Genomic DNA, 27,086 nt, shown 5'->3' on the forward strand with positions numbered 1-27,086 from the left:
AGAGCTATTGCTGTCTCTGGTAGTATCTGTCATAATGCTCAAGAAGGGGGGGGGGGGGGAATGACTTGGGGTTTATTTTCTTATATATGAGCATAGGACTTGAGATCACTTTGTCTGCTTGATGACAGTGATTTGTCCCTAAAGGACTGGCTGGATTTTACCGTGGGAGCTTTGAAATATAGAATCACAGAAGAGTTAGGGTTGGAAAGGACCTTAAGACTGTCTAGTTCCACCCCCCCTGCCATGGGCAGGGACACCTCACACTAAACCATCTCACCCAAGGCTTCGTCCAACCTGGCCTTGAGCACCACCAGGGATGGAGCATTCACAACCTCCCTGGGCAACCCATTCCAGTGCCTCACCACCCTAACGGGAAAGAATTTCTTCCTTATATCCAATCTAAACTTCCCCTGTTTAAGTTTTAACCCGTTACCCCTTGTCCTGTCACTACAGTCCCTAATGAAGAGTCCTTCCTCAGCATCCCTATAGCCCCCCTTCAGATACTGGAAGGCTGCTATGAGGTCTCCACGCAGCCTTCTCTTCTCCAGGCTGAACAGCCCCAACTTTCTAGCCTGTCTTCATACATAAGGTGCTCCAGTCCCCTGATCATCCTCGTGGCCCTTCTCTGGACTTGTTCCAACAGCTCCATGTCCTTTTTATGTTGAGGACACCAGAACTGTACACAGTGCTCCAAGTGAGGTCTCATGAGAGCAGAGTAGAGGGGTAGGATCACCTCCTTCGACCTGCTGGTCACGCTCCTTTTGATGCAGCCCAGGATACGATTGGCTTTCTGGGCTGCGAGCGCACACTGAAGCCGGCTCATGTTTGTTCTCTTGGCCAACACCCCCAAGTCCTTCTCTGCAGGGCTGCTCTGAATCTCTTCTCTGCCCAACCTGTAGCTGTGCCTGGGATTGCTCCGACCCAGGTGCAGGACCTTGCACTTGGCATGCTTAAACTTCATGAGGTTGGCATCAGCCCACCTCACAAGCGTGTCAAGGTCCCTCTGGATGGCATTCCTTCCCTGAGCATATCAACTGAACCACACAGCTTGGCGTCATCAGCAAACTTGCTGAGGGCACACTCAATCCCACTGTCCGTGTCACCGACAAAGATGTTGAACAAGACCGGTCCCAACACCGATCCGTGAGGGACACCACTCGTTACTGGTCTCCAGCTGGACATTGAGCCATTGACCACAGCTCTTTGTGTGCAGCCATCCAGCCAGTTCTTTATCCACCGAGTGGTCCATCCATGAAATTGATGTCTCTCCAATTTAGAGACAAGGATGTCGTGTGGGACAGTGTCGAACGCTTTACACAAGTCCAGGTAGATGATATCAACTGCTCTACCCCTGTCCATCAGTTCTGTAGCCCCATCAGAGAAGGCCACCAAATTGGTCAGGCAGGATTTCTCCTTAGTGAAGCCATGCTGGCTGTCACCAAGCACCTTGTTGATTTTCATGTGCCTTATCATGCCTTCCAGGAGAATCTGCCCCAAGATTTTGCCAGGCACAGAGGTGAGACTGACTGGTCTGTAATTCCCTGGCTCATCCATTTTCTCCTTCTTGAAAATGGGGGTTATATTTCTCTTTTTCCAGCCATTGGGAGCTTCACCTGACTGCCATGATTTCTCAAATATGATGGCCAGCGGCTTAGCAACTTCATTTGCCAGCTCCTTCAGGACCCGTGGATGGATCTCATCAGGACCCATGGACTTGTGTATCTTTAGGTTTTTAAAATGGTCTCGAGCCAGATCTTCTCCTACAGTGGGCTTAGGGTCTTCACTCTCACAGTCCCCGAGCCTGTGTTCCAAGACTTGGGTGGTTTGGTCAGAGCCTTCGCCTGTGAAGACCGAGGCAAAGAAGTCATTAAGAACCTCAGCCTTCTCCAAATCCTGTGTAGCCAGTTCTCCCAATAGCTTCTGGAGGGGGCCTACATTGTCCCTAGTGTATATGTCCATGCTGAGCTTTCTGTTTGGTACTAGCAGTTCAATTAATGTGAAGTGCATGTCCGAGTAAGATCTAACAGTTCTTATGTGTGCACAGCTAGCATTTCTCACTGTTCATGTCTATTTGCTTACAGTGGAGCTCAGCTTTATAAACAAATGTCTTTACAGGCCTGTTCCTTCAATGGCCACTGTAGGACTGCTATCAGACTCAGCATGTGTTTAAAGTCCAATGTGTTAGTTAAAAGAGCTGCTTTTTATGAAATTAAATTTCTACTGGAGGAATTTGGCAAACTCTTAAGAGTTTAACTCCTCAAAATGAAACACATTTAGAGCTGACTGGAATAATCTATCTAACAACATGGAAAGGAGAACTTTTGCAGGGTAAACCCTGTTGCTGCTTTAAGTAATAGAGCAATGAAATCCCAGCCTGATTAAAATCAGTAGGAGCCTTGTCAGGATTTTTGCCTTAAGACTTTTAAGCTATTCATGTTAACCAGCCTCTTAAATCAATATTAAACATCTTACTCTAATTCCATCTTTCTTGGGTTTTACAGCAAATATGGAATATATAAAAACAACTTCTTGCTCAGCTAACAGCATTCAGTTCCAGAAGTTAGAGGAGAAAAGTGCCATTAGTGTAAAAAGGCATTGCCAGCTAAAAATGAGGCATGGAGAGGTATTTTGGTAATGTCAGCAATAATATTCAGAGACTGTGTGTACATGTATATGTGAATACATACATGTCTTATGCATCTGAATACATATATGTCTACACACATGTAGGTAATTTGGTGCCACACTTAAATTTTGCTGTTTGTTTCCTGCCTGTGCGGCTATTTCCTACACCAACTGCCTGAAATTCAACTTAGCCTTTATTAGCTGGTTGGTTCTTGTTTTCTTTTTTTTTTTTTTTTTTTTTGGCCAGACCACTAAGATAAAGTTGAAAAATTTATGGTAGCATCTGCAGCTATAGTGAAGGCATGAAAGCATTTATAATTTTTCTTCAGAGTTTGCTGAATGCAACTGGGAAAAGATTTTCAGGAGATATTCCAAGTACTGTGCGCTGCAACGGCTTATACTAATCCGTCACAACTTTTAACAGTGTATCAGGTGTACTGGAAATACCTTTGCTGCATTGTTGCATTTCCTTATACTTTTCTCCTTGTTTTCTGTTGTAATAAGTGGCCCAGCCGCAGCCTTTGTTATTTTTCCCTTTCTATTCTCCCAGTTCCTAGAGAGTCTTTTGCTTTTTTTTTTCTGAAAGAGTTTGGCTGGGGTTCCTTGTTAGCTGTGAGATCGCATGAATCTGGGAGGTATAGCTGGAGTTCTGCCAGCCTGAGCATCTGCTTGGAGAGCTCCTTGCTGAAGGAGAGGCAAACACCAATAACCTGTACAAAGAAGCAAGGACTTTTTAAGATGATGTTAGGGGGAAGCTATGCCTGCTTTGTTTCATGGGGTTCTGAACACTTTCATGGTAAAAATGTGATGTATGTAAACTGAAATTTGGAGTTTCCTCAAATGGTGGCATTATGTTGCATTGAAGGTTGGAAATGATTCTCTAGCAACATTAAGCTAGTAAAAGTTAATACAACTTTATTGGGTTTATATATTTCAATATTATGTAGCTATGGACGTCCTTTTGTTTATAACCTACTTGAAATATATAGCCATTTAATCAGAAGAGAAAGCAATAACATCTAGTTTATTATGAAAATTAATAGCTCTTGTGATGCCTCTGAATGTAATGGATCTTTCTCTTTTGATTTAAATCATGTTTTGCTTTTCAGATATTCTCCATGTAGGATGAAATATTAGATACTTTCTGAAACTAAAGTAGGAAAGCTTTATCAATTCTGTTTAGTTCCTGACATGAGTACCTTTGTGCTTTTAGTGCCTTAGGTGGCTCCAGAGAAATTGGAAAAATGCCCAAGCAGCAGTGTAATTGAAATTCAGGAGGGGTTACATGTCCAACCTGTTTAGGCATTCTATAAATCCCATTTTTATGCATCTGAAGGCAGTGGATATATTTTAAAATCTGCTTAATTATAGTATCTAAACAGGAACAAACAAACTCTGTTATAGAAACTGGCCTCTTTGTCCTACATGGTAGTGCATGACCTTAGACATCTCATGCTTTCCATGTGCCCTGGTGTAATGAGGAGCTGTCACATGGCAAGTTTGGGGTTCTTCCTTGCCTTTTCCGCCCTCTGCTTCTGTAGCAGCAGATTGCTTGCTGGACTTGGCACTCAGTCTTTAAGGCCATGAAGATGGAGAAGTAGGGAATGTAAACATTAGGTCTTGCATAGGTGCGGTAGAAACCATCTGAGCCACAAAGTTTCATGTGCTCCCTTATAATTTCAGTGTCATCTATCTACTCATCTGTAGGGGTAAAAAGTGGTGGGTTAGATTGACTCACTGGCTTCCAGCTGGACTGTTTGTCATGGAAATGAGTTGCTTTGCCTCTGTTCTAGCCAATACCCAGATTAGATGGTGGGTTCAGTTGTTGCCTCTAGCACTGAGGAATTACTGAGGGCTGTTTCATGCAAATGCGCAGATTTGCCCGGGTTACTCAATGCACTCTCTTTGAGTGTTTAGAAAGTAAACCATCACTACACAGGAGGAGGGAGCTTAGATAACAATAATACTGGAAAATAATGAAATAAATTATTTAAGGATTGGTTTTGTTTTAGTTTGTTTGGGGTTTTTTTAGGTGTGTTTTTGCATTTTGCTATAACCTCCATGGGTTTTTATGGCCACAAGGAAAGCACATAGAAATCTTCCTGCCACTGAAAATGAAGAGCTGTCTAGAATCCCATTTGCTCATTATTCACAGGTACAAACTGCAGACTAGATGCATACTGATATGGCTGTTTTTTTTTTTTTCTGGTGAAAATTGTGCTGCTTAGCATTGACTAGAATTAGTTAAATGGCCAGCTGTCAAAGGAAAACCTTTCCTCCAGCTAAAGATATTGTGTTTGTTTTAATTGCTAGAGGCCAAAGAGAGTTTATTTAATTTGGACATGCAATTTAAGTTACTTAGTGAGCAGTTTTATTTTTCTCAGCTCAGCTTATCAGATCTGTTTAAGCCTATTTGTTGATCATAAGGTACATTAGAAAAATTTTGATTCCTTAAAATTACTTGTTGCACATAATTAGCTTATTGCTTTTAGTCACAATGTCATCTAAACTACTTATCGAACAGATTAATATGGAATCATAGAATCAACTAGGTTAAAAAAGACCTTTAAAATCATCAAGTACAACTGTTACCCCAGGACTGCCCAGCCCACCACTAAACCATGTCACTAAGGGCAAACTGATCTCCACTTATGGCTGCCCCCATGATCTCCACTTGCAGTCACCCCTCATCTGCCCTGCATAGTGGCCCACACTGTATAGCTTCCTCCCCTAACCCTCATGGCCACACCTCACACTTCATAGCTCCCCTTGCTCTCTCCTCATGGTCTCCCCTCATGGCTGCTACTCCTTTACCCTCACGATCTTCCCTCATGGCTGCCCCACCTCTGCCCTCATGATCTCCCTTCATGGCTGTCCCCCCCTTTCCCCTCACTATCTCTCCTCATGACTACCCTTCACCTCTCATGGCCACACCTCCTCTCCCCTCATGCTCTCCTCTCATGGTCACTACTCCTTTCCCCTCACACAATCCCCTCATGGCTGCCCCTCCTCTCCTCTCACAAAATCCTCTCATGGCCACCCTTCTTTTCCCCTCAAAATCTCCCCTCATGGCCACCTCTCCTCTCCCCTCATGGCCACCTCTCCTCTACCCTCATGATATACCCTCATGACTGCCTTTCACCCCTCATGGCTGCCCCTCCTCTCCCCTCACAAAATCCCCTCATGGCCGCTCCTCCTTTCCCCTCACAAAATTCCTCTCCCCCTCACAGTCTTCTCTCATGGCCACCCCTTCTTTCCCCTCACCATCTCCCCTAATGGCCAACCCTTACAACCACCTTTCATTCCTCACAGCTACTGTTGTCTCCCCTCATGATCTTCCCTTATGGCCGCTCTTCCTCTTCCCTCATGACCACACTTCACCCCTCATGGCCACCCCTCCTTTCCCCTCACGATCTCCCCTCATGGCTGGCCTCCTTTCCCCTCACAATCTTCCTTCACAACAGCCCTTCACCCCTCATGATTTTCCCTTATGGCCACCCTTCCTTTCCTCTCAGAATCTCCCCTCATGATGGCCCTTCACCCCTTGTGGCCACCTGACATTTCCCCTCACAATCTCCCCTCATGGCTGCCTCTCCTGTCCTGTCATGATCTCTCTTCATGGTCACCCATCCTATCCTTTCATGATCTCACCTAATGGCCGCCCCTTCTCTCCTCTTGTGAGCTTCTCTCATGGTTGCCCCTTTTTTTCCCCTCATGATCTTCTCTCATGGCCGCCTTTCTTCACCCCTCATGGCCATCCCTCCTCAACCCTCACAGCCACCTCTTCTCTCCCCTCATGATCTCCCTCCACAAATGCCTTTCACTCCCCTCATGATCTTCGCTTATGTCCTCCCTTCCTCCCCCTTCATGATGGCTCCTCATGGCCATCCCTCCTCTCTGCTCATGATCTGCCCTCATGACCTTCCATTATGGTAGCCTCTCCTTTCCCCTCATGATCTTCCCTCATGATCTCCCCTTCTGACTGCCTCTCCTCTCCCCTCATAGTATCCCCTCATGATCTTCCCACTTGGCCACCCTTCTTTCCCTCTCCCTCTGAGTGACATTTCTGACGTGCCCCTTGCTCTGTCCTGCGGATCTCTAATGGAAAAGATGAGGATGCGCTAGCTCCTATGTTCTCCATCTGTATGGGACAAATTTAGACCCAAATTCCTCTGGTCCAAGCCCAGAGTAGCAGCTGAGCAAGGAAGTTGCCCTAGAATCTACACACATCAGGGATTTCATAATATAATATTCTATATGTGTGGTGCCCGGGAAGAAAAGGGCACATTAATGCTGCAAGATGCACAGGTGGCTCCTCTGGAAAGAAATTCAGAATGTTTGCTTTGCAATTTTTTTTTCTTTTTCTTCTTTTTTTTTCCTCCACATTGTACATTATGGTGCCCTGGTACTCAGACACCTTATTCAGCCAACAGCTACGTAGGTGGTAGACAAAGCTGGAGTCAGACACCCAGCAGCACTTCCTGCTTAAGGCATGTGACTTCTGGCTGAAGCTCCTCTCAGGCCTGTGTGACTTCCCCTGGAGTCATTCATATTTCTTTGGGGGAAATTTTGATCCCAGTAGCTGAACACTGTGTGCTCAAGAGATGCTGAAGGAGCTAAACTGTTGTTTTCTGGGGTCTCCATAATGCCAGCTTGTTAAATGGTCACGGAAGTGGCAGCGATATTAAAAACAAGCTGACAAGAACCGGTAGCTTAATTTAGGAGCTTGTCAGGTGTATGGTAATGGCCTGGTAAGGCTCGATTAAAGGTGGTTCTTACAGCCCTCTGTACATTTTTAATCTCTGTGTACAATAAAATATTTAACACCAGCTTTTGCTCACAGATTTTTTGTGGGAAGATCTACTCTAGGACTCCAGCAGCACTGAATACATTGGCCATTTCTACACAAGATTTTATATAGAGAGGAGGGAATAAATTTGATACTGAATCTGGAGTCTGCCAGTTTAAGCGTTCTGTCAAATTTGTGTGACCTCTTTTGCAAAGGCTTACCTGGGGAAATGTAATTTTGGTAATTACTAAGTGTGTGGAGGGAGAGAGAAAAAGCTGTGTGGTAGCCTTGTAGCATGTGTGACTTCCATCCAAGAATCTCTTCTTGGGGGAAAAACAGCTACACTGAAAATGACAGGTTGAGTGAAAAATAAGCTGCTGGGGATTAACTGCTGCCAAGGAGACCCGTCCAAAAGGTGAAAGTCCCAGGGAGGCCACATCAGTGTTGTCTCTGCCGCGGTTCCTGTGAGGTGGAGAGCAGGTCCTCAGAAAAAAAAAGAAAAAAAAAAAAAGGCAGTCTTGCCAGCAGCTTCTGTTTCCATTAAGGTGTATGGATAAATGCATGAGGTCATGTATATGCAGAGAAGGTATTGGAAACCTTTATAATGCTGTCAGGACCTGCAAAAAAATCTAATTGGAACAAGGCTGCTAGGCCTAGAAGCAGAGTGAGCTCTCTTAATGCTGCCTGAAGTCCAGTTCACTAGCACTCTATATGCTGAGGGAAGTTTTTTCCCCAGGAGAAATCCTAGAAGTTTCTTTTTCTACATGGACAGGGCTTGCAGGCAGAGGAGTGGGAAAATAATACTGCAAAAATGCCCTGTTACACATGTTAAGAAAGTTGGTTCACTCCCCCCACCCTCCTTATTGCTTGTTTGGAGAAACATGTCTCATTTTTGAACATGTATGTTCTAGAACCATTCTGCATATTGAAATCTGCTATTCCATCTGTGTGCTGTGTTACACACCTAGGCATATTTCATTCCACAGGAACTGTCTAATCCTGCCCTTTTTGCTAAAGTACGTTTACATAGGAAGGCTATAAATGAGATTCTAGAAGGTATCAGAATGGCATACACGTGTGCAAGCCAGGATCAGACCTGAAGGGAGCAGCTGAATTGTGTTCACATTTTAACAGCTGGTGGGGCTCCAGCAGGGCTGTTGCCCTTGTTTTGTTTGCTGCACTGCAAAGAAAGGGGCTCACTAGAAGCATAGGGGAGAAGTGCCAGTGTTCAGGGCACTTCAGTAGTATTTAGATGTTTTAAGTCCAAGAGGTGTCCCTCATTCTTTTTGTAATTGCTTCAGTGTTTTTACTGGTGAGGATTGAGCTACTTGGTGTTGATGGGTCCCCTTGACTTTGCCCAGAGCTGCTGCCTTCTTGAGAAGGCTGCCTGCAGTTTGGTGTGTGCCGTGCTCTTAGATTGCTAGGTGGCCTTGCTGAGCTTCTCAAAAGGTTGCATGGTCAGCTTCATGCTGTCTGGATACAGAGGAGTTTGGGTTTCTGACTTAGGTCACAGTGAAGTGATTGGAGTACTGGCAGAGAAATAGAGAATGCTCTGCACTTTCCTCTTCAGCTGAGAGGGCTGGGAGGATGCTCAGCTGACCAATTGCTGGAGTTTTCCTAGGTGAAGTCACTACCTTGAAGGAGTCAAGATTCACTAAAATGTGAGTCTTTGAGTTTTGTTTTCTATTTCCAGTAGCATTTAATCACTTGATATGAGATGCATAAACAGTGTTTGAAGGGATCCTGTTCCCATCTGATTGCACTTTAAGAGAAGGAATTGTGCTCCAGAATTAATGAAGACTGGGAGGCCTCCTACAATCCTAGGGTGAAATCGGTGTGCTCAGCTCGCTCCCTGAAATGCCTGTACACCAATGCGCGCAGCATGGGAAATAAGCAGGAGGAGTTGGAAACCTGTGTTAAGTCAGGAGATTATGATCTGGTGGCAATTACAGAGACGTGGTGGGACAGCTCACATGACTGGAATATAGTCATGGAAGGCTATGTCCTTTTCAGGAAAGACAGGCCAGCCAGGCGGGGTGGTGGGGTTGCTCTTTATGTGCGGGAGGAACTACAGTGCACCGAGTTCTGTCCAGGGACAGATGATGAGCAAGTTGAGAGTCTGTGGGTGAGAATTAAGGGGCAGGCTGGCAGGGGGGATACTGTTGTAGGTGTCTGTTACAGACCACCGGATCAGGGTGAGGAAGTTGACGAGGCCTTCTACAGGCAGCTGAGAGCGGCCTCACAGTCACAGGCCGTGGTCGTCGTGGGGGATTTTAACTTCCCTGATGTTTGCTGGAAGGACCACTCGGCAACCCAGCCGCAGTCCAGGAGGTTCCTCCAGTGTATGGATGATAACTTCCTCCTGCAAATGGTGGATGAGCCGACCAGGAGAGGAGCGCTGCTGGATCTCATCCTCACTAACAAGGAGGATCTGGTTGAAGCAGTAAGGGTTGAGGGCTGCCTTGGTTGCAGCGACCACGAGATGGTGGAGTTCAGGATCTTGTGTGGCAGGACTAGTAGAATACCAAGTAGAATTGCAACCCTGGACTTTAGCAGGGCAAACTTTGGCCTTTTCAAGCAATTGCTAGGGGAAATCCCATGGGCAGGGCTGCTTGAAGGTAAAGGGGCCCAAGATAGTTGGTTGACATTCAAGGACTACTTTTTCCGTGCTCAAGATCGGAGCATCCCGACACGTAGGAAGTCAAGGAAGAGGGCCAAGAGACCTGCGTGGCTAAATAGGGAATTGCTGGGTATGCTCAAGTGGAAGAGGAGAGTTTACAGGTCATGGAAGGAGGGGCTGGCCACTTGGGAGGAATATAAGGCTGCTGCTAGAGGATGTAGGAAGGCAGCTAGGAGGACTAAGGCATCCTTAGAATTAAACCTGGCAAGAAGGGTCAAGGACAGCAAAAAGAGCTTTTTTAAATACATGGCAGACAAAACTAACACCAGAGGCAATGTAGGCCCACTGATGAACGGGATGGGTGCCCTGGTGACAGAAGATAAAGAGATGGCAGAGTTACTGAATGCCTTCTTTGTCTCTGTCTACTCTGCTGCGGGCAGTCCTGAAGAGCCCTGTACCCCTGAGACCTTAGATGAAGTCAGGTCGACGGAGCGGTTTGCCTTAGTCGATGAGGAATGGGTTAGAGACCAGTTGAGCAATCTGGACATCCATAAATCCATGGGTCCAGATGGGATGCACCCGCGGGTGCTGAGGGAACTGGCGGAAGTCATTGCTAGACCACTCTCCATCATCTTTACCAAGTCTTGGGAAACGGGACAGGTGCCTGAGGACTGGAGGAAAGCAAATGTCACTCCAGTCTTCAAAAAGGGCAAGAAGGAGGACCCGGGTAACTATAGGCCGGTCAGCCTCACCTCCATCCCTGGGAAAGTGATGGAACACCTTATCCTTGGTACCATCTTAAGGCATATCAAGGATAAGAAGGTTATGAGGGGCAGTCAACATGGCTTCACCAGGGGGAAATCATGTTTGACCAATCTCTTAGCCTTTTATGAGGAAATAACACAGTGGATGGATGATGGCAGAGCGGTGGATGTGGTCTACCTTGACTTCAGCAAAGCATTTGACACAGTCTCCCACAGCATCCTCACAGCTAAAATGAGGAAGTGTGGACTGGATGATCAGGTAGTGAGGTGGACTGCGAACTGGCTGAAGGAGAGAAGCCAGAGAGTTGTAGTCTATGGGGCTGAGTCTAGTTGGAGGCCTGTAACTAGTGGAGTGCCTCAAGGGTCAGTACTGGGACCGGTATTATTTAATATATTCATCAATGATTTAGATGAGGGAATTGAGTGTACTATCAGCAAGTTTGCTGATGACACTAAGCTGGGAGGAGTGGCTGACACGCCAGAAGGCTGTGCTGCCATCCAGCGAGACCTGGATAGGCTGGAGAGTTGGGCAGGGAGTAACTTGATGAAATATAACAAGGGAAAGTGTAGAGTCCTGCATCTGGGCAGGAACAACCCCAGGTTCCAGTATAGGTTGGGGAATGACCTGTTAGAGAGCAGTGTAGGGGAGAGGGACCTGGGGGTCCTAGTGGACGACAGGATGACCATACTGTGATACTGTGCTGATGTTGAAAGCCAAGTAGGGGCTGTGATTGTGAACCCTGATCATAATGCGTGCCTTTCGGCAAGCAGATGAAATCACAGTATCACAGCATGCTAGAGATTGGAAGGGACCTCAAAAGATCATCTAGTCCAATCCCCCTGCCGGAGCAGGAACACCTAGATAAGGTTGCACAGGAATGTGTCCAGGCAGGTTTTGAATGTCTCCAGGGAAGGAGACTCCACAACCTCCCTGGGCAGCCTGTTCCAGTGTTCCGTCACCCTCACTGAGAAGAAGTTTCTTCTCAAATTTAAGTGGAACCTCTTGTGTTCCAGTTTGTACACATTACCCCTTGTCCTATCATTGTTTGCCACTGAGTAGAGCCTGGCTCCGTCCTCGTGACACTCCCCCTTTATATATTTATATACACTAATAAGGTCACCCCTCAGTCTCCTCTTCTCCAAACTATAGAGACCCAGCTCCCTCAGTCTTTCCTCATAAGGGAGATGCTCCACTCCCTTAATCATCTTCGTTGCCCTGCGCTGGACTCTCTCCAGCAGGTCCCTGTCCCTCTTGAACTGAGGGGCCCAGAACTGGACACAATATTCCAGATGAGGTCTCACCAGGGCAGAGTAGAGGGGAAGGAGGACCTCTCTCGACCTACTAACCACCCACCTTCTAATACACCCCAGGATGCCATTGGCCTTCTTAGCCACAAGGGCACAGTGTTGGCTCATGGTCATCCTGTCGTCCACTAGGACCCCCAGGTCCCTCTCCCCTACACTGCTCTCTAACAGGTCGTTTCCCAACCTATACTGGAACCTGGGATTGTTCCTGCCCAGATGCAGGACTCTACACTTTCCCTTGTTATATTTCAAGTTATTCCCTGCCCAACTCTCCAGCCTGTCCAGGTCTTGCTGGATGGCAGCACAGCCTTCTGGCGTGTCAGCCACTCCTCCCAGCTTAGTGTCATCAGCAAACTTGCTGATAGTACATTCAATTCCCTCATCTAAATCGTTGATGAATATATTAAATAATACCGGTCCCAGTACTGACCCTTGAGGCACTCCACTAGATACAGGCCTCCAACTTGGCTCCACCCCATAGACTACAACTCTCTGGTCTCTGCAGAAAGTCAGAAAGAGGGATGGAGCTGAGCTGCCCTTCTGTTGTTTTCTTTGGCTGGCTTAGATGGAGCTTTCAGAAATGTGGATTGTCCTGTGTCCCACACACATGACCTAAATTCTTGTGTTCCACTTAGGGAATTTAGACTCCTGTAGCTTCTGTTATGGAAGGAAAATGCTGGGTGTCATTAGGCCAAAATCCTTTGGGATCCTTGTTCTTAGCATTTAATAGGTCCACATGTGTTCATCTTGTTCTCCATGAAGTTTTGAAGAATCTCTGTTTCATCTGATCTTGCTGGTTATTAGTCATGGCTATTTGGTTGTCTTTTGTTGTTGTCTGTTTAGGTTTCTGTTTGCGGGGGGGGGGGGGGGGGGGGGGGGGGGGGGGGGGGGGTGTGTGTGTCTGGTTTGGGTTTTGATATTTTTATTTTAATTTGTGTAATTCTTTAACAAAGAGGTTAAATAGATTTAAAGAACAAAAAAGATGTGTAATAAACCTCTTCATTGCATGAACTTGAAGATCGTTTGAATACTTTTACTGGCAGAATTCCTGTCAGCTGGTTCTGTTAGCCCAGTGTATCTAATGTTCCTCAAGATGTAACATAAATATTTTCTCGACAAATGGCAAACAGAAGTCAGTGCTATTCTTCTATCCATCTTTTTGTTGGGTTTGTTTTCCTTTTGGAGGGGTGAGGAGAGAGCAAATGCATGTTTTAAAGTTTTGTTCCTTTCAGTTCTGGTTTTGCAGTGGGTGGGAAAAGTATCCAGAGATAGATGATGTATGTATTTCCTACTGCTGTGCCTGGTCCTTTAATGTCTTTTAAGAAGTTGAATCTTGCCCTTTTATGCCCAGTAGATGTTGCTGTTGAATCAGTAACACTGAAAGAGGACAATGGGGAAAAAAGCCTTCAGGGCTCACATGGAATGGTAAATATTCTGGTATCTTATCCAGAGAAAAGGGGTCTAATTTTTCAAAACTAAAATTCAGCTCCCATAATGTTTTTATTTTTATATATTGGCTTGAGAATCTGCGACATAAATGAGAAGTATGCATTGTGTGTGTAATTTTGAGTTATAGCTTTAATGTCCTGTGGGAGAACTGCAGGGAAAGTGGATTTTCCACCTTGCTATCTCTTTTATGGTTTTACTAAATATTTATATTTATGTCATTCATGTATCATGCCATAGAAATATCACCGATTTGGCAAAACTATGCCATATGGTAGGAATAGGCATTCCTGTAGCCTCTTCAAGTCAGCATTGTTCCTTGGAAGCTGGGGCCTTGCCTAGTTGTTGGAGCACCTTTTAGGATGAAACCCCATAATATAGGCTGAGTTTTGCATGCTGTTATTGAAGGATACAAAGCAGGGGAGGCAGGTCATTTTGGCAGAGGAGGCTGAAAGAGGATAAGGAGGAAAACACTTAAAAGTGTCACGTTTCCTTTAGCAGCATCTGTGCAGTAAGGTTATGTGTAAAGGAAGATTTTTTTTAACTATTTTAATGTAGTATGGTCTTCTAACACAGTTTTTGGAATAGTTTGTAATTGTCCAGAAAAAAATATGAATAAAACACTGAGTAAACAAGTCCTCTCACTGATGAATTTTCTTTCACTGTTATATGGGAAAACACCTGCAGCTATTGGTTTCCTTGGAAACAAATTTGCTGTGGAAGCTCAATGCACTGCATTGAGCCTCAGTTCTACTGCATTTAAGAAGAAATCAACATGCACACTTGGACCTTTTTACTACATTTGTTGCTCAAATGCTGTGTTATTTATGCTGTTCTCACAAAAAACACCTGATCAAAGGAGATGTGCAGCATGCCTTGGATTTTGAACAGAACAACAGGAAAGGTTGGTATTTACAAGCCTAAACATAGACAGAGTATGTGTGTATTTATTACAGCATCTAGTTTTCTGAACATTTATTTTTAAAGCATTGCCTTTTAAAGCTCAGTGCTATTGTTCGCATATTGTTGCAGTCTTAGCTGTTTTTTTGGAGCTGGAGATCAGAGAGGTGCTGAAAGGAATTGCTGGTACATATGCCTCATAATAGGATTTTGGCAGGATGTTGGTTTTATTTGTAGTTTACTTAAGTAATTCAATATGGAATACATATATGTTCTCATAGATTATTATTTTTGTTCTGGCTGTGAGAGGAGTGTGATTTCATATATTGTGTTAAAAGATTTTAATGATGCTTATGATTAGCTTCCACTGTTCAAGCCAAAACCAAATCTGTGCAACAGTGTGGTTGTTTAATTATGTCAGATTTAATTTAAAACTTACTTGCATTATTATACTTTAAGAAAGAATAGCTCTTTTAAGCAAGTACTGCATAGGAATTAGATTGATTTTCAGCAGGTATGTTTAATGTGGTTTCTTGTGTGTAGCTGGGTCACAAGTACATGAGGCAGAAGTCACATTTGAAACTGTCTTTTATATAGTAAAATAGTTTCCCATATATATTGGAAAAATAACATATAGAACTGGGAAGACTACACTGCATAGAAAAACACTTAACACATGTTGACAAAACATTGTCTGTAGCTTGTCAAATATCATAAAGACATCTGGCAGTAATTCCATGGTGGGATTGCTTGCAAAAATAGGCTTTTAAATGTTTCATAAACTCCTTTTCCTCTCTAAATGGAGGCAGCTGTTCACATGAAATTATATATGTTTAGTCACAAGGTCCTTTGCATTTGGGTTTTATTAATGAGTATTAAACAACCTTTAAGCCTGAGACCTTACTCTGTTCCCCCAAGATAATGTTGCTTGCTGAGATATATCTTTAAAAAGAGTTCTCTCTATAAAGGGCTCGAAGTGAAGTTTTCATGGACTCTCTTTTTATTATTATTTGTTTTGGGTGCTCTAAGTTGCAAACTGAGCCTATCTGGGTTTGAGAAGGTAGGGAGGGCAGGCAGATTCTGTCTTTTCTGTGAGAAACTAGTCTTTAGTTTTAAATACTCCTTTGCAAATGTCAAGGGGAGAGGAAGTGAAGGGATAGAAGCAGAGTGAAAGAATTATTTGTATGTCAGGTGCTATTCATAATCTATCTTCTGAATCCAATCCTACCCCTCCTTGTTGCCTTTGCACATTTAAAAACGTAGAAAATGAATACAAATAGATTCTACAGTAAAACAGAAAGTCCAGTTCCTTGAACAGCATGCTGCCTAATCGCATGAAAGCAATAAGATGAAAGTTAAAGCATATAATAACAGCTACTTCTACTTTTTGAGAGCTGTTTGCCTGCCATGCATTACCACATCAGTGGTAGGGGGTTTATTTTTGTGTTTCTCTGGTTTTATCCAGTAGAGTCTTCCAGACAAAGTTCTTTAGTGATTTTTGCTTTTGTAGCAGGTGCTCCTAGCAGTGGCAGATCCAACCATACTGATAACCACAGATGGAAAGGTGACTATTGACTTAATGCTTTAATGCCTCTTTGTTTCTCTAAAGGGTTGGTGAAAATTTTGAAGGAAATAAATGGCTCTTAGGGGGATTCTAATGCAGATCAGACTCTAGGGACCAGAGAGACTTTTTCTTCCAAGTGCATTGGTATGGTATAGCTAAAATTTCAAGTCAGGCTTTCCAGTCCATGGTATCTGACATTCAAGCCTCCTCTATATTCTGCCATTTGGAATTACAGCTTTTCAATTATATTTCATAATTCTAGCCTCGCTGTTCTCCCTGCTGCTTGTCTGTGCTCTGCTGATGCATTGACAGTATTTCTTTCTGAAAATGCTCTTCTTGGATACTCAGCTGGGATGGTGAAGAGGATCAAAATGTTCTCCTTGAGAGATCCAGGCCTTGCCATGAAATATGCAGGAACATGATTGGAGACTGGTCCATTATATAACTTCTGTCTTGGAAAGGGGCATATGGTCTCATAATTTTTTCATTCTTTGAAGTCCTTCCCAGGCCTAACATCCTGACAATAGTCATGCAGAAGCATTGTATGCTATGACAAAAATATGAAGATGTACAAAGAGGTAGCGTGAGATGTTGTGGTTTTTTGTCTGACACATTAATGTATTTTTACTTTGTTGAAAATTTTTGTTCTACTTCTGGATTTTTTTATTAAGTCATAATTTTTTTTAATGTCACAAATAACACCTGATAAACTGAACCAAAACTGTCATTCTTGATATGCCCTATGAATCAGCACATCCAAGTTGTACAACTGTGTTGCAGTAGGCATTCTGCTACTGAGCTTTTGAGGGGACTGCTGCAGTTCGGTCTTGGATGTGGTAGTTATACCTGATGAGTAAACACAGATGGGTGTGTGGTAAGTGGACGAAGTGTGGGACAGGACGGCACTAGCGTTCTGCTGAGTCTCTGGAGGGGGATGGCAGCTGAAGGAGCCAGGGATTTTCAGCCCATTGAAGTGGGTCTTGTAAAGAGAAGAATTCTGAGAACACAAATTTGCAGAAATTAACTTGAGAATTCTGCAAAATTTCAGGTTCTGTACTCTTGCTGTTTCTCACTTCAGACTTCGTTTAGGTCTCATAAAAAATGGACAACAGAATGCATGATTTTAAGGCACCTGTTGAGAATATTAATGTTAGAGATATTCTGGTGCACCAGTTGGTACATTCTGGAGGTTATCAGTTACCAATAACTGTGTAGCTGACCTGACAGCATTGGATAGGGATAGAAATAATCATGTCTCATGATCTGGAATAAGAAATGATGTACTGTGCTCCAGGATTGAGACTCGCTGTGAGCCTGTCCTTCTGTGTTAATCTTTGTGGATTTATGGAGACAGCTCTTAGTTGTGGTTGTGATCCACTCAGCTCAAGAGATACTTTTTTAAAATATCCAAGTATTACAAAGCTTAAAAAAATACTTGAAATTGAAGCTCATAGAGCCTCTTATGTGTAATAGATATTTTGTCAAAAAACACTTCTTTTTACTTAATTTTAAAGGCAAAGAAATTGAAAATAAAGAGCTTTGCATTGAGCTTGTCAATCCCAAAAGAATCTTTGTTATGGATTGGAAATAGCTCAAGAGTGAAGGAGGGAAAAGTAGAAAAAGCATCAGCAGTACATATTCAAAATAACAAGGAAATGTATACAGGCATGCTTACATTTTTTTCTTTTAAAATCAGTAACTACTCAGGACTGTGGTGCTTCAAGAAAACTAACAGCAATACTTTCAGAAGCCAATTAAAGCAAGAATTCAGTCTTTCAAGAAAGTATGAAATGGTGGTTTGGATGTGGCTTACAATGTAAAGAAGCCCAGATGACATTTTCCTTTCTGACAGCTTTACCATAATGAAGGCAGAGAAACTATAAACTGAAAAGCAGTCATTTTTCCCTCATCTACTGAGTTATTGTGCAGTCCAGCTTCCAGGAAAGATCAATTTAATTTGGCTGGTTTGGTAAATAGCATCTTCTGTGAAAAATATTACATGGAAAAAAAAGTAGGGGTTGGAAAATGTTCACTATTTCATATTCTAATAAAAACAACAACCCTCCCCCCGAAAACTCTTACCATTCTGAACTGGACATAGTGATTTTTGCTTGTCAAAAATGAAAAGGTTGTGAAAAGGCAAAAGTTGTATTTTTTTTTTTTTCCCCTGCTTCGAATCTCCTGCCACTTTGGATGAGATCTGACCTGGTCTTTCTCTCCTATAGTAAGCATCCATCAACACAAATAACCAGGATAAAAAAACAATGTTATTTTGTTTATTGAGGATTGTATGCAATAAAATTGATGGGGGAATTGGCCTATTAAGGAAACACACACACAGAAGTTTTCAAGCTCTGTTGTGAAAAACACAAGGGAAGGACCTGTGGTGAGGGCAAGAGGTTTCAGTCTTGTAGCGGAACACGTTCAGGGTTTGACCTCTTTGTCTGCAGGCTAAATAGCCTTAAGGTTGTTGGAAATGATTTTTCTATTCCTGGTTGTTTTTTGAGATGACTTAAATTTTGACAGACAAAGCCAAGTCCTTTAACAGGGTGCAGTCTAGAAGTGAGGCCATCACCCAGGTGCAGAATAGTAAATAGCCTTTTTGGGCACATCAGCCAGAGGTGGGCAACTCAGCCAGTCCCAATCACAAACTGAATTTTCCTTTGTTCTCAGTTCATTCCCTGAGTATTCCACTATTTCTTTTTCTGCAAGGGGAAAAGCTTTCTGACATCCTAAACCTCCAGTGAATGTTACTTTTTTAAAGATGTAGAAGTGGAAAATGACAGTAAAATTTTAAGACACGTCCTATTTAAAAAAAAAAGGTTCTGAATTAAAGTTGACATATTTCTGCCCTTTTATCTGTGATAAAACTTGTCAGCCTGTTCCTCAGGGGTAAGCACTTCAGTTTTATTCTGTGCAATACCAAACTTTCTTTCATTCAGAGTACTTTTTAGATTGCTGATTGTATGTAAAATTTGCGATTATAAGTGACAGTTAAATATCACATTTTGTTACAGAGTAATTTCCTGAGAATGTTTTAAATCAGCCCTGACTCAAGTGGCAGACCTGCTAAACTTTGACGTGTGTGGCCAGTTCTTTCTTTTCTTGATATGCCAAATCTGAGCACCCACAAAAAGGGATTGATTTAAAGCCTAGTACATAGAAAAAGATGTATATGTTCTGCATTGATTTAATTTCCATGTTTAAATACAGAATACTAACTGTGTGTGTGTGTGGGGGGGAAGTATGACTATGACATCTCTGCATCCAGACTCTACCACCTATTTAATTACCATGGTACCTTTCAATGTCTGATCTCCTAAAACAAGAGCTCCCCAGTTTCAACTTTTTTTCTATTAAGTACTTGTGGTTTCATTTTTATATGGGTTCGAGTAATTTCTCTTGTATGGACTTTCCTTTAATTATACATACCCAAGGAAGTGCCTCCAAAAAGAAAATAACTGACATTTTATTTCTTTCCATTTCCATTCTATTTGCAGTAAGTTCTTTTCCCACTTACTTGTATGCTTCCCAGTCTTTGTGCTTCCTAACTTTCTACAGAAAATGCTTTCTTCATCTATAAAGACATCTCAGTAAACTTAGAAAGGTAGGATCTTACTTGGCATTGCACTGGCAAAAAGACATCATTCATTGATTGCCATGCCTGTTTTTAGAGGAGTGCAGCTGCTCACACATCTGGGTAGTTTAACTCCTCAAACTGGAGAGGAATAAAGGGCTGGAGCAGCCCTCAGCATAACTGGGGCAGTTGGAGGTGTTACACTAAATAAACTCTTTCAAGGCTCTTGGCTCTGCAGTGTTTACTTAAGCTCATGTGGCAAAAGAGGAGGATGAAGAAGAACTGAATGAAGCAGTTATTGGGAAACTTGGCACTCTTTAGAAGATAAGTGGAAGAGATTCAAATGACATTTCATTTGTTTCATACAAGTAAGGGAGGCTGGGGAAAAAGAAGACCCTGCCTGTTATGCAAGGAAGTATTGAAACCCTTAATCTAGTCAATCATTTTAAGTTCATTCAGGCTGAAGAGCCTAACTACAAAAACCTTCACAGAAGTATGAGGAATGCTGCTCTATTGTGAAACTGAGATATGACATAAGAAATGAATTTGGAAGAGTTAGTGGACAACATAAGCTTTAAGAACTAATCTTATTTTTTTATTTTTTTAAGGAGAGGCTAGATTGCAATTGATAAGGAGAGGAAAAAGATGTTTTGGGAAGAAGACTGAAAGTACTGGGAGATGGACTGTAGCAAGATTGGGCTGAGCTAAAGAAGAGGCCGCCAAATAGAAATCAGTATGTTACATTTTTTCCACCTTCTACTACTACTCAGCCATGGGCCTGAGCAATAACAGAAGGGAAGGGAAGCACTTACGTAGAAAGAAGTTGAGGGTGAACCTTTTCCCCTACTGATGAGTACCTGGTCTGGATGCCACCTCAGCCTGGTCCCAGTGTGTGGATAAACACACATCCCGGATGGGGAAGCGTGGAGAGCAGCTCTAGGCCTTTTTTTCCTGTATGGCACTTACTTTATCAAAGGAAAATATTTTTGAGGTTGATCTGAAACTGAGAACTTGGTAGAGATTTGGTAAATTAATGGATTAGTAGAACAAGGCATAATTTTGGTGAAATCTGTCTTTTAAATGCTTCTGCACATCTGAAGGCTCTGTGTCTGTGTCTCTATGAACCTTGCCCATGCTCTAGATTTGTGTGAGTTTTTGAGTGTCAGGTTTTTAAGAAGAAAAAACTTCTACTTCTACCCCCCCCCCCCCCTTCCTGCATGTATTTGCAGGGTAATGACTCGTACAATGCGAAGTTCTCTGTATTCCTTGAGATTGTGAATCTAGGAACAATTTTCTCCTTGTGAAAGAGTGAGGTGTTGCCAAAACCAGAATACTGCCATCTCTGCTTATGAATCCGAGTTTCAAATCCCAGATGATTTACATAATAAAGCCTAACTGGGCTGATTACCAAGAGAACTCAGTCATTCAGAAAAATAAAAGGGAAAAATCCCTTTGCTTCATGAAGGAAGAACTGGTGCCAAGAGGAGGTTGAAATGTTAAAAATGCATTTTCTGTTTGGATCTTTCATATCAACTATCCTGTTTCCTCTTTCTTTCCCCTTTTACTTAAGGCTGGGGATCATTATTGCTCTTCTGCAGTGGGTGCATGTGGAAGTTTTTCGTAGGACCTCTGAGGACTTAGGTTATGAAAAGCACATTTAATGAGTCTCTTCCCGCTCTGCAGGAGTCCAGCTTAGGTAAGTCTTTCTGGCTACATCTGCAGTGTCTTAGGACAGTGGTGGTGATGTGGATGCCTGTAGCTTCACTGCTTACATACTCTATAGAGTTTTGTGGCATGTGACACTGAGGCGATCCAGAAAAGAGTGTGGCTGACTTGCCTGCCTGTTGCTGACCACGTGATATTGCTGGAAAGCAGTATGAGATGTTTGGCAGAGGATTCAGCTGCATAATCATTAACCATCCATATGTTCTGCCCGTTCCTTTCATAGCAAGCAATGTAGTAGCGCCCATGCAAAGCAGCAGGAAAACCTGTATGTGTTTTAATTTCTTATAGTCCTACTTTATAGTCTATAAATAGTCTTTCTTCCACTGCAGCTGCTCTCAGACTCTTAGAGAAACTAAGCTCCTATGAGTTAAATGGAAGCCCTCTTGTGGATTAATAATGGATTAAAAAATGAGAAAGAGAGTTCCTTTAGGTGGTCAGTTTTCTGTGGAAAATTAGCTGGAAATGGAAAGGAAGCATGGAAAGACAAGATTTGCAAATGTGAAGTTATTCAAAATAGTCAAGTTCGCTGCTGAATGCAAACAGTTGGAAGATAAATTGGTGATGCTAAGTAACTGATCTATAGAAAGGGTGAAATTAGTTGTTTGTACAGAGCGATACATCTGAGAAAAGACAATGCTGTTCTTTAAGATAGCTGTTAACCCTCAGTAAGAGACCTTGACTGATTGTGGGTAGTTCCCTGAAAACAGCAGCAGCTCAGTCGCCCCTCAGTGTTGGTCCAAAAGGCAAACAGAGCACTACAAACCACTGAGGGAAACCCGAGAACAACAAAATCGTTGTCACTGCATAATCTCTGCTGTGCCCACATCTTGAGTACCATGTCCGGTTTTGTTCCCTTTGTTAGAGCAGAATTAGGGTACGTGGACGCACAGCGAAGGCGGTCAGAGGTATAGGGTTGCTATTGTACAAATAGGAACTAATTAGTGTAGGAAATTTTCTGTTGGGGAAAAAAAGGCAATTGGAGGTGACATAATATCACCTACAGTGGAGGTCTGTATAGTCATGAATGGCTTGGGGAAGTGAATGGAGTGTGTTTATTTCCGGGGTGTTTTTTTCCACCTCTTCACAAAAGGCAAACTGGGGCACCAGAAAAATTTCAGGAAGGTAGTTTAAACAAAAGCAGTTTTTCACAGAGCACATCATTAAATTTTGGAACTCATTGACTACTGATATTATGGAGATCAAAGTAAACTTAGCAGAAAAATTTATATAGTTGCAAGTATCTTTTGCTCAGGCAAAACTCATTACATTACATTATTATAATGACTTACTGGTATTGCTTTGGCTGCTCGCATAAGAGAGTTGTTGTGTATCACTTCTGGAACATTTTTAAAATAGCTACAATTTCTTGAAAAACTAGGTAATGCTTTTTGGCTGGAGCTGCTTGAAAATCAGAGTGGTGTGATGTTGCTGTGTTTGAACAGGCTTTGCTGGAGACAACAGCCAAAACCAGAACAAAGTAGAGTACAGAAGGAAAAAAAAATAATGTTGTTTTGGCATTCAAACCTCATAGACGTTTAGAAAAAAAATACAGACCTGCAGAAATCAGGTGAATTAAACATCCATGTAGCCCTGGAAGCTGGAGATTAAATTCTGCAATACATTTGCTCCCTGCTTATTATCTTTGCAGTTGCACTGAAAGAAATAGGAATACAGACTATTTGACAAAAATGTTTTCACTGCTTTTTAGACATCTAATATGGAACTGAAAGGCTGTGTGTTCCTCAAATTTCTTTGTGAAAGTGTTTTTACACAAGGCTATATACTTCAGTATGAATTCCTCTGTTGCAGCAGGGGCTTGCCTTAGGACTGCTGCAGTTTTTTTTTTCCCAGAAGTTAGCAGAAGTTAAAAAAATCAGAATTCCAAAAGCAGCTTGAATTTTTTATTTAAAAAAAATAAAAATAAAAAAAATCACATTTTACCTGAAAAGTTTAAACCTTTCCTATTGTGTTTACAGACTGTCAGTGCTGGAACCGAACATTAATTGTTTTACTCTCAAATTTTAATGTAGCATGAGATGTGTGGGGCTGAAATGCCATGTGTAGCTCTGTAAAAGAATCACTGTGATGACCTGCAGAGGTGTGAGGCATCAGGTACAAACTTCAAGAGTAAAAATTTCAATAGCTCATCCCTGAGCTGTAACTGAGGCTTTCATTTCCAGAATTATTTTGATTCCTTAGGTAGCACACTGTAAGATACTGGCTGGATTTTTGTTGCAAGGAAGCTCAGCTTGCTTCTCTTGTTGAGAGTTGATTTGAATTTGTTTAAGGTCTGTTTCTTTAATCTGACTCAAGTTTATTCATGAAACCACAGATGATCCAGTTTCAAACTAGCAGGGATCCTAATCTCACATTCTGGTTAATTATCTTAAGCATACTGTATCTGTTTCCTTCAGTAGAGAAACTACACCTAAGCTCGTTACTGTATCACTCCAGACAGGGATGCTGATTTCTGTGAAGGAACAGGATTAAACAACTACATGATTATAAAACTCCCCCTACTTTTAGGTAAACTAACTTTCAGTCCAGCTAACTGAAACCTTTAGCTTTGATGCTCTGCTTGTGCCTTGCATGTTTTGAATTTGTCTGAAGTTGTAGAAACTACACGTAAAATGGCGATGTTGGTATAACTGAGGTTTAACTAGCATATGAGAGTTTTCCATTAATTTTGCACAAATATAAATAGATTTTATGTGCATGTGATCCTGAAAATTGAATGGCTGATGTTGATGATAAAATTCAATACATTTATACTTTGCTTTACATTTGCTATTTCATTGAGAAAATGCCATGGAAAGATAGACCTTATGAGATAAGGGGTTGGAGCTAAATGATCTTTAAGGTCCCTTCCAACCCAAACCATTCTGATTCTATGAAAAATTTCCTACAATGTGCTATATTTCTGTGGTAACCTTTGTTATATAAATGCTTGTCTGAAGACTTATTTTTTAATTTCTATTAATATACAAATGGAAATATATATGACTTTTGTAAATATAATACATGGAGCTGCTGTCAGCCCATCCTACTTGGAGTTAAAATGATGTGGTGCTTCTAATAAATGAATATTTAAGTATCATCTCAATTAATGTTATTGACAGAGGAAGCCCAGAGAGATTGATGGGTCCTCTTAATTTTTTTTTTTTTTTTAGTTCATGCCCTCCCTAATGTTATTTTTGAGAGTTATGAACAGCTTTTTGCCTGCTGTATGTAATCCATAGAAAGGATCTTTATCCTAAATAACACAGTGCAGTTCTTTTAAGCATTGTCCTGCTTTTGGACGGACTGCATACAGGAAAACATCCCTTGTTGGTTTTGCCATAGTTAACCATTTATTTATTTTAATGGCTAAAATAAAAGAGGACATAGCTAAAACCAGTAGAATGATTAGAAGACTGGGAGAATTCTGCTGAGATTTAGTAGGCATTGAGATAGTCTTGAAAAAAGGAAGCATTAAAAGCCTCATAGTTTGAAACTTGTAAAACAGGCTGTATAAAAGCACTGAAAAGCAATTGCAAGGAGCAGTTGTACAGAGAGGCATTGTACAGCTTTCAGTCTTGTAGAATTTTCTGTATCCCTAAAAGCTTTCCAGTGATAGTGTACTCTCTATGGCAAATAGAAGTTTACAGTCTATTAGGCTTGCTATTCCTTGCTGCCTTCTACATCTCTTCTATATATTCTGTACACTTTGTGAAGTCCACAGATCCTGGCTCTACAAACCCTTTGCCTAAAGGAGTAATTCAGATTTTATGGAAGTTACACAGTTACAGAGACTGTTGCACATTTAGGCAGTCAAGCTCCTCCAAATAGTCTGGAAGGTGGCTATGGATATTTTGGTGTTTAAAGGAAATATGAAAGCCTTCAAAAATTACCATTTCAAACCGAACATGAAGGCATTCATGTGGGCTGGTAAGAGCGGAATAACCTTGGCATTGTCAGTGGAAAGGCATTTTCCTCCACAGCTACTCACCCTGCAGCAGCTGGCAGGCAGGTAGAAATAGGAGCATAGCGCTCACGTAAGGATGAGGCTTTTTCCAAGCTCCAGCTGCTTGCCATTCCCTCGCTGAGCTGTAGATTCAGTGCAGCGCTTCCCAGCACTTGCTGCAGGCTGGGAGAGACTGGTGATACGTCGGCTAATCACCGCTTCGCATTAATTCTGGCATTTGAGGGCTCCACTGCGGGCAAACCCATACGCAGAGGAGGGGAGAGAAGTTATAAACGGTCCTGCTGTCATTAACATTCACGGCTCTGGCTTCAAGCAGCGCCTGCCTCACCCAAGCACTGCCAGGAGGGAACGTGTACTCCTGCCTCCCTTTGTGCTGAAGTGGGATCCGAATGGAGTAGTTGAAATGCAGGGCTGCGAAGCACTGCTGTAGTGGTCTGGTTTGGGGTTTCCTCCCCCCTCCTTCCTTTATTCTTGGAGCAGGGGGAGCGTGTTTGCTGTGGATTCTTTTTGTTTTATCAGAGAATGAGATGCTGGCTGAAAATTGAAGAAATGGCCCTAGAAGAATTGATGCAAAGATTAAATGCGGTTTCCCAGTGTGCTGGTAGGAGGAGCTGCTGGTCTTAAATAATGTGTTTTGTGGATGCTGTTAGTGATTTTGTAGGATTTACAGGAAATCCTGGTAATCTGACTAGATTCTTTATGCATGCTCATATTAAAAGAAAATGTTAAGAGATTTTGTCACCAGGTTAAACTTTCGTTTATATTAACACTAATTAATATTTTTAGTGCTTAGACATTAATGAGGCAAGCTTTAGAATCTCCTCTTGAATAGTTCTGGGTAACTGCTAGCCCAGTCAAATACTCTAAATGGGTCTTGATTCAGCTGTAGCTGAAAAGTGGAGAGAATTACAGATTAATCTTATCAGAACAGCTCTCATATGAAGCAGTGAAAAGCTGGGCTAACTGTAACACACTGCAAGCAGTATTTAGGGTGGGTCTCACTTTCATGAGAATGAAGTTGAATGCATTAATCATGGTAAATGTAGTTTTACATTTGTATGGATTAAAAATTGCATCAGAAGTGCTAAAATGGTTTTAGCACTGTAAAAGATTCTTATGGTTTCCAAGAGATTGTTCTATTTTCTTGAAAATTTAAATGCTTGTGTGTTAAAAACTAGAACTAAACAGCAGTGTACAATAAGGTGATCTGTGGTGAAGTCTCAGAGTGTTTTCCTGGGTATTGCTCATGCAGAGATATAAACATATTTCAAAATAAAAAGTTCGCTGGAAACAGAAGAGATGTGGGTTTTGTGTCCTTTGTTTCTTTTGCCCTTTGGTCTGTTGACAGATGTCAGAAGTCTTGCATCTTGTTATCTGAGGCAAACCAGTGGTTTGCTGGTATAGAATATTTAAGGTATTATTCCTTGTAGTATCAAACATCGGATTTTTTTTTTTTCTTCCCATTTCCCTGGTACTCTGTTTCCTCAGGGTGACTTCTTCAGCTTTTGCAGTTTCTGTGTATTACAAGGAGATAATTAGCAAGATGGCTAATGCCTTAGTCTGATGAACAGATAGATTAAAGACAATTGTGGAATGGACAGATTAGCTGCATCAGTTTTCCTGGATAGGGGAAGTGGGTATTTTACCTTCTTAGTAACATTGAGGGGGGAGGGGGGGAGGAAGCCAGACTTCATCTGACAAGAACAAGCATTAAATTACAAGTATAGGTCGCCATACATAGTCTTTTCTTCTTCCTTGTTCTTCTTAAGTGGTTTTCCCCTGCTTATTTTCCTATTTTCAGAATATA

General features: G+C 42.1%; 1 protein-coding gene across 8 annotated transcripts in view; it reads left to right on the top strand.

The window, feature by feature from the left end:
* The window catches only part of MCF2L (MCF.2 cell line derived transforming sequence like), a 149,380-nt gene that overhangs the window by 5,282 nt on the left and 117,012 nt on the right, over window positions 1–27,086 (top strand). The window contains exon 1 of one of the 8 annotated variants that reach the window (XM_057422375.1): window positions 14,296–14,453. The exons of 5 other annotated variants lie outside the window; for them this stretch is intronic. In XM_057422375.1, coding sequence (XP_057278358.1) covers window positions 14,363–14,453 — 91 coding nt within the window. In that variant the 5' untranslated portion in view covers window positions 14,296–14,362. Of the gene's footprint in view, window positions 1–14,295; window positions 14,454–25,373; window positions 25,881–27,086 lie in introns of those variants that run through there. 2 more of the 8 variants (XM_057422376.1, XM_057422386.1) reach the window with 2 other exon arrangements.

This window comes from Pezoporus wallicus, unplaced genomic scaffold, assembly GCF_028554395.1.
Source record: "Pezoporus wallicus isolate ANWC-B61680 ecotype Strahan unplaced genomic scaffold, APGP_CSIRO_Pwel_v1 contig_5785, whole genome shotgun sequence".
NCBI lineage: Eukaryota > Metazoa > Chordata > Aves > Psittaciformes > Psittacidae > Pezoporus > Pezoporus wallicus.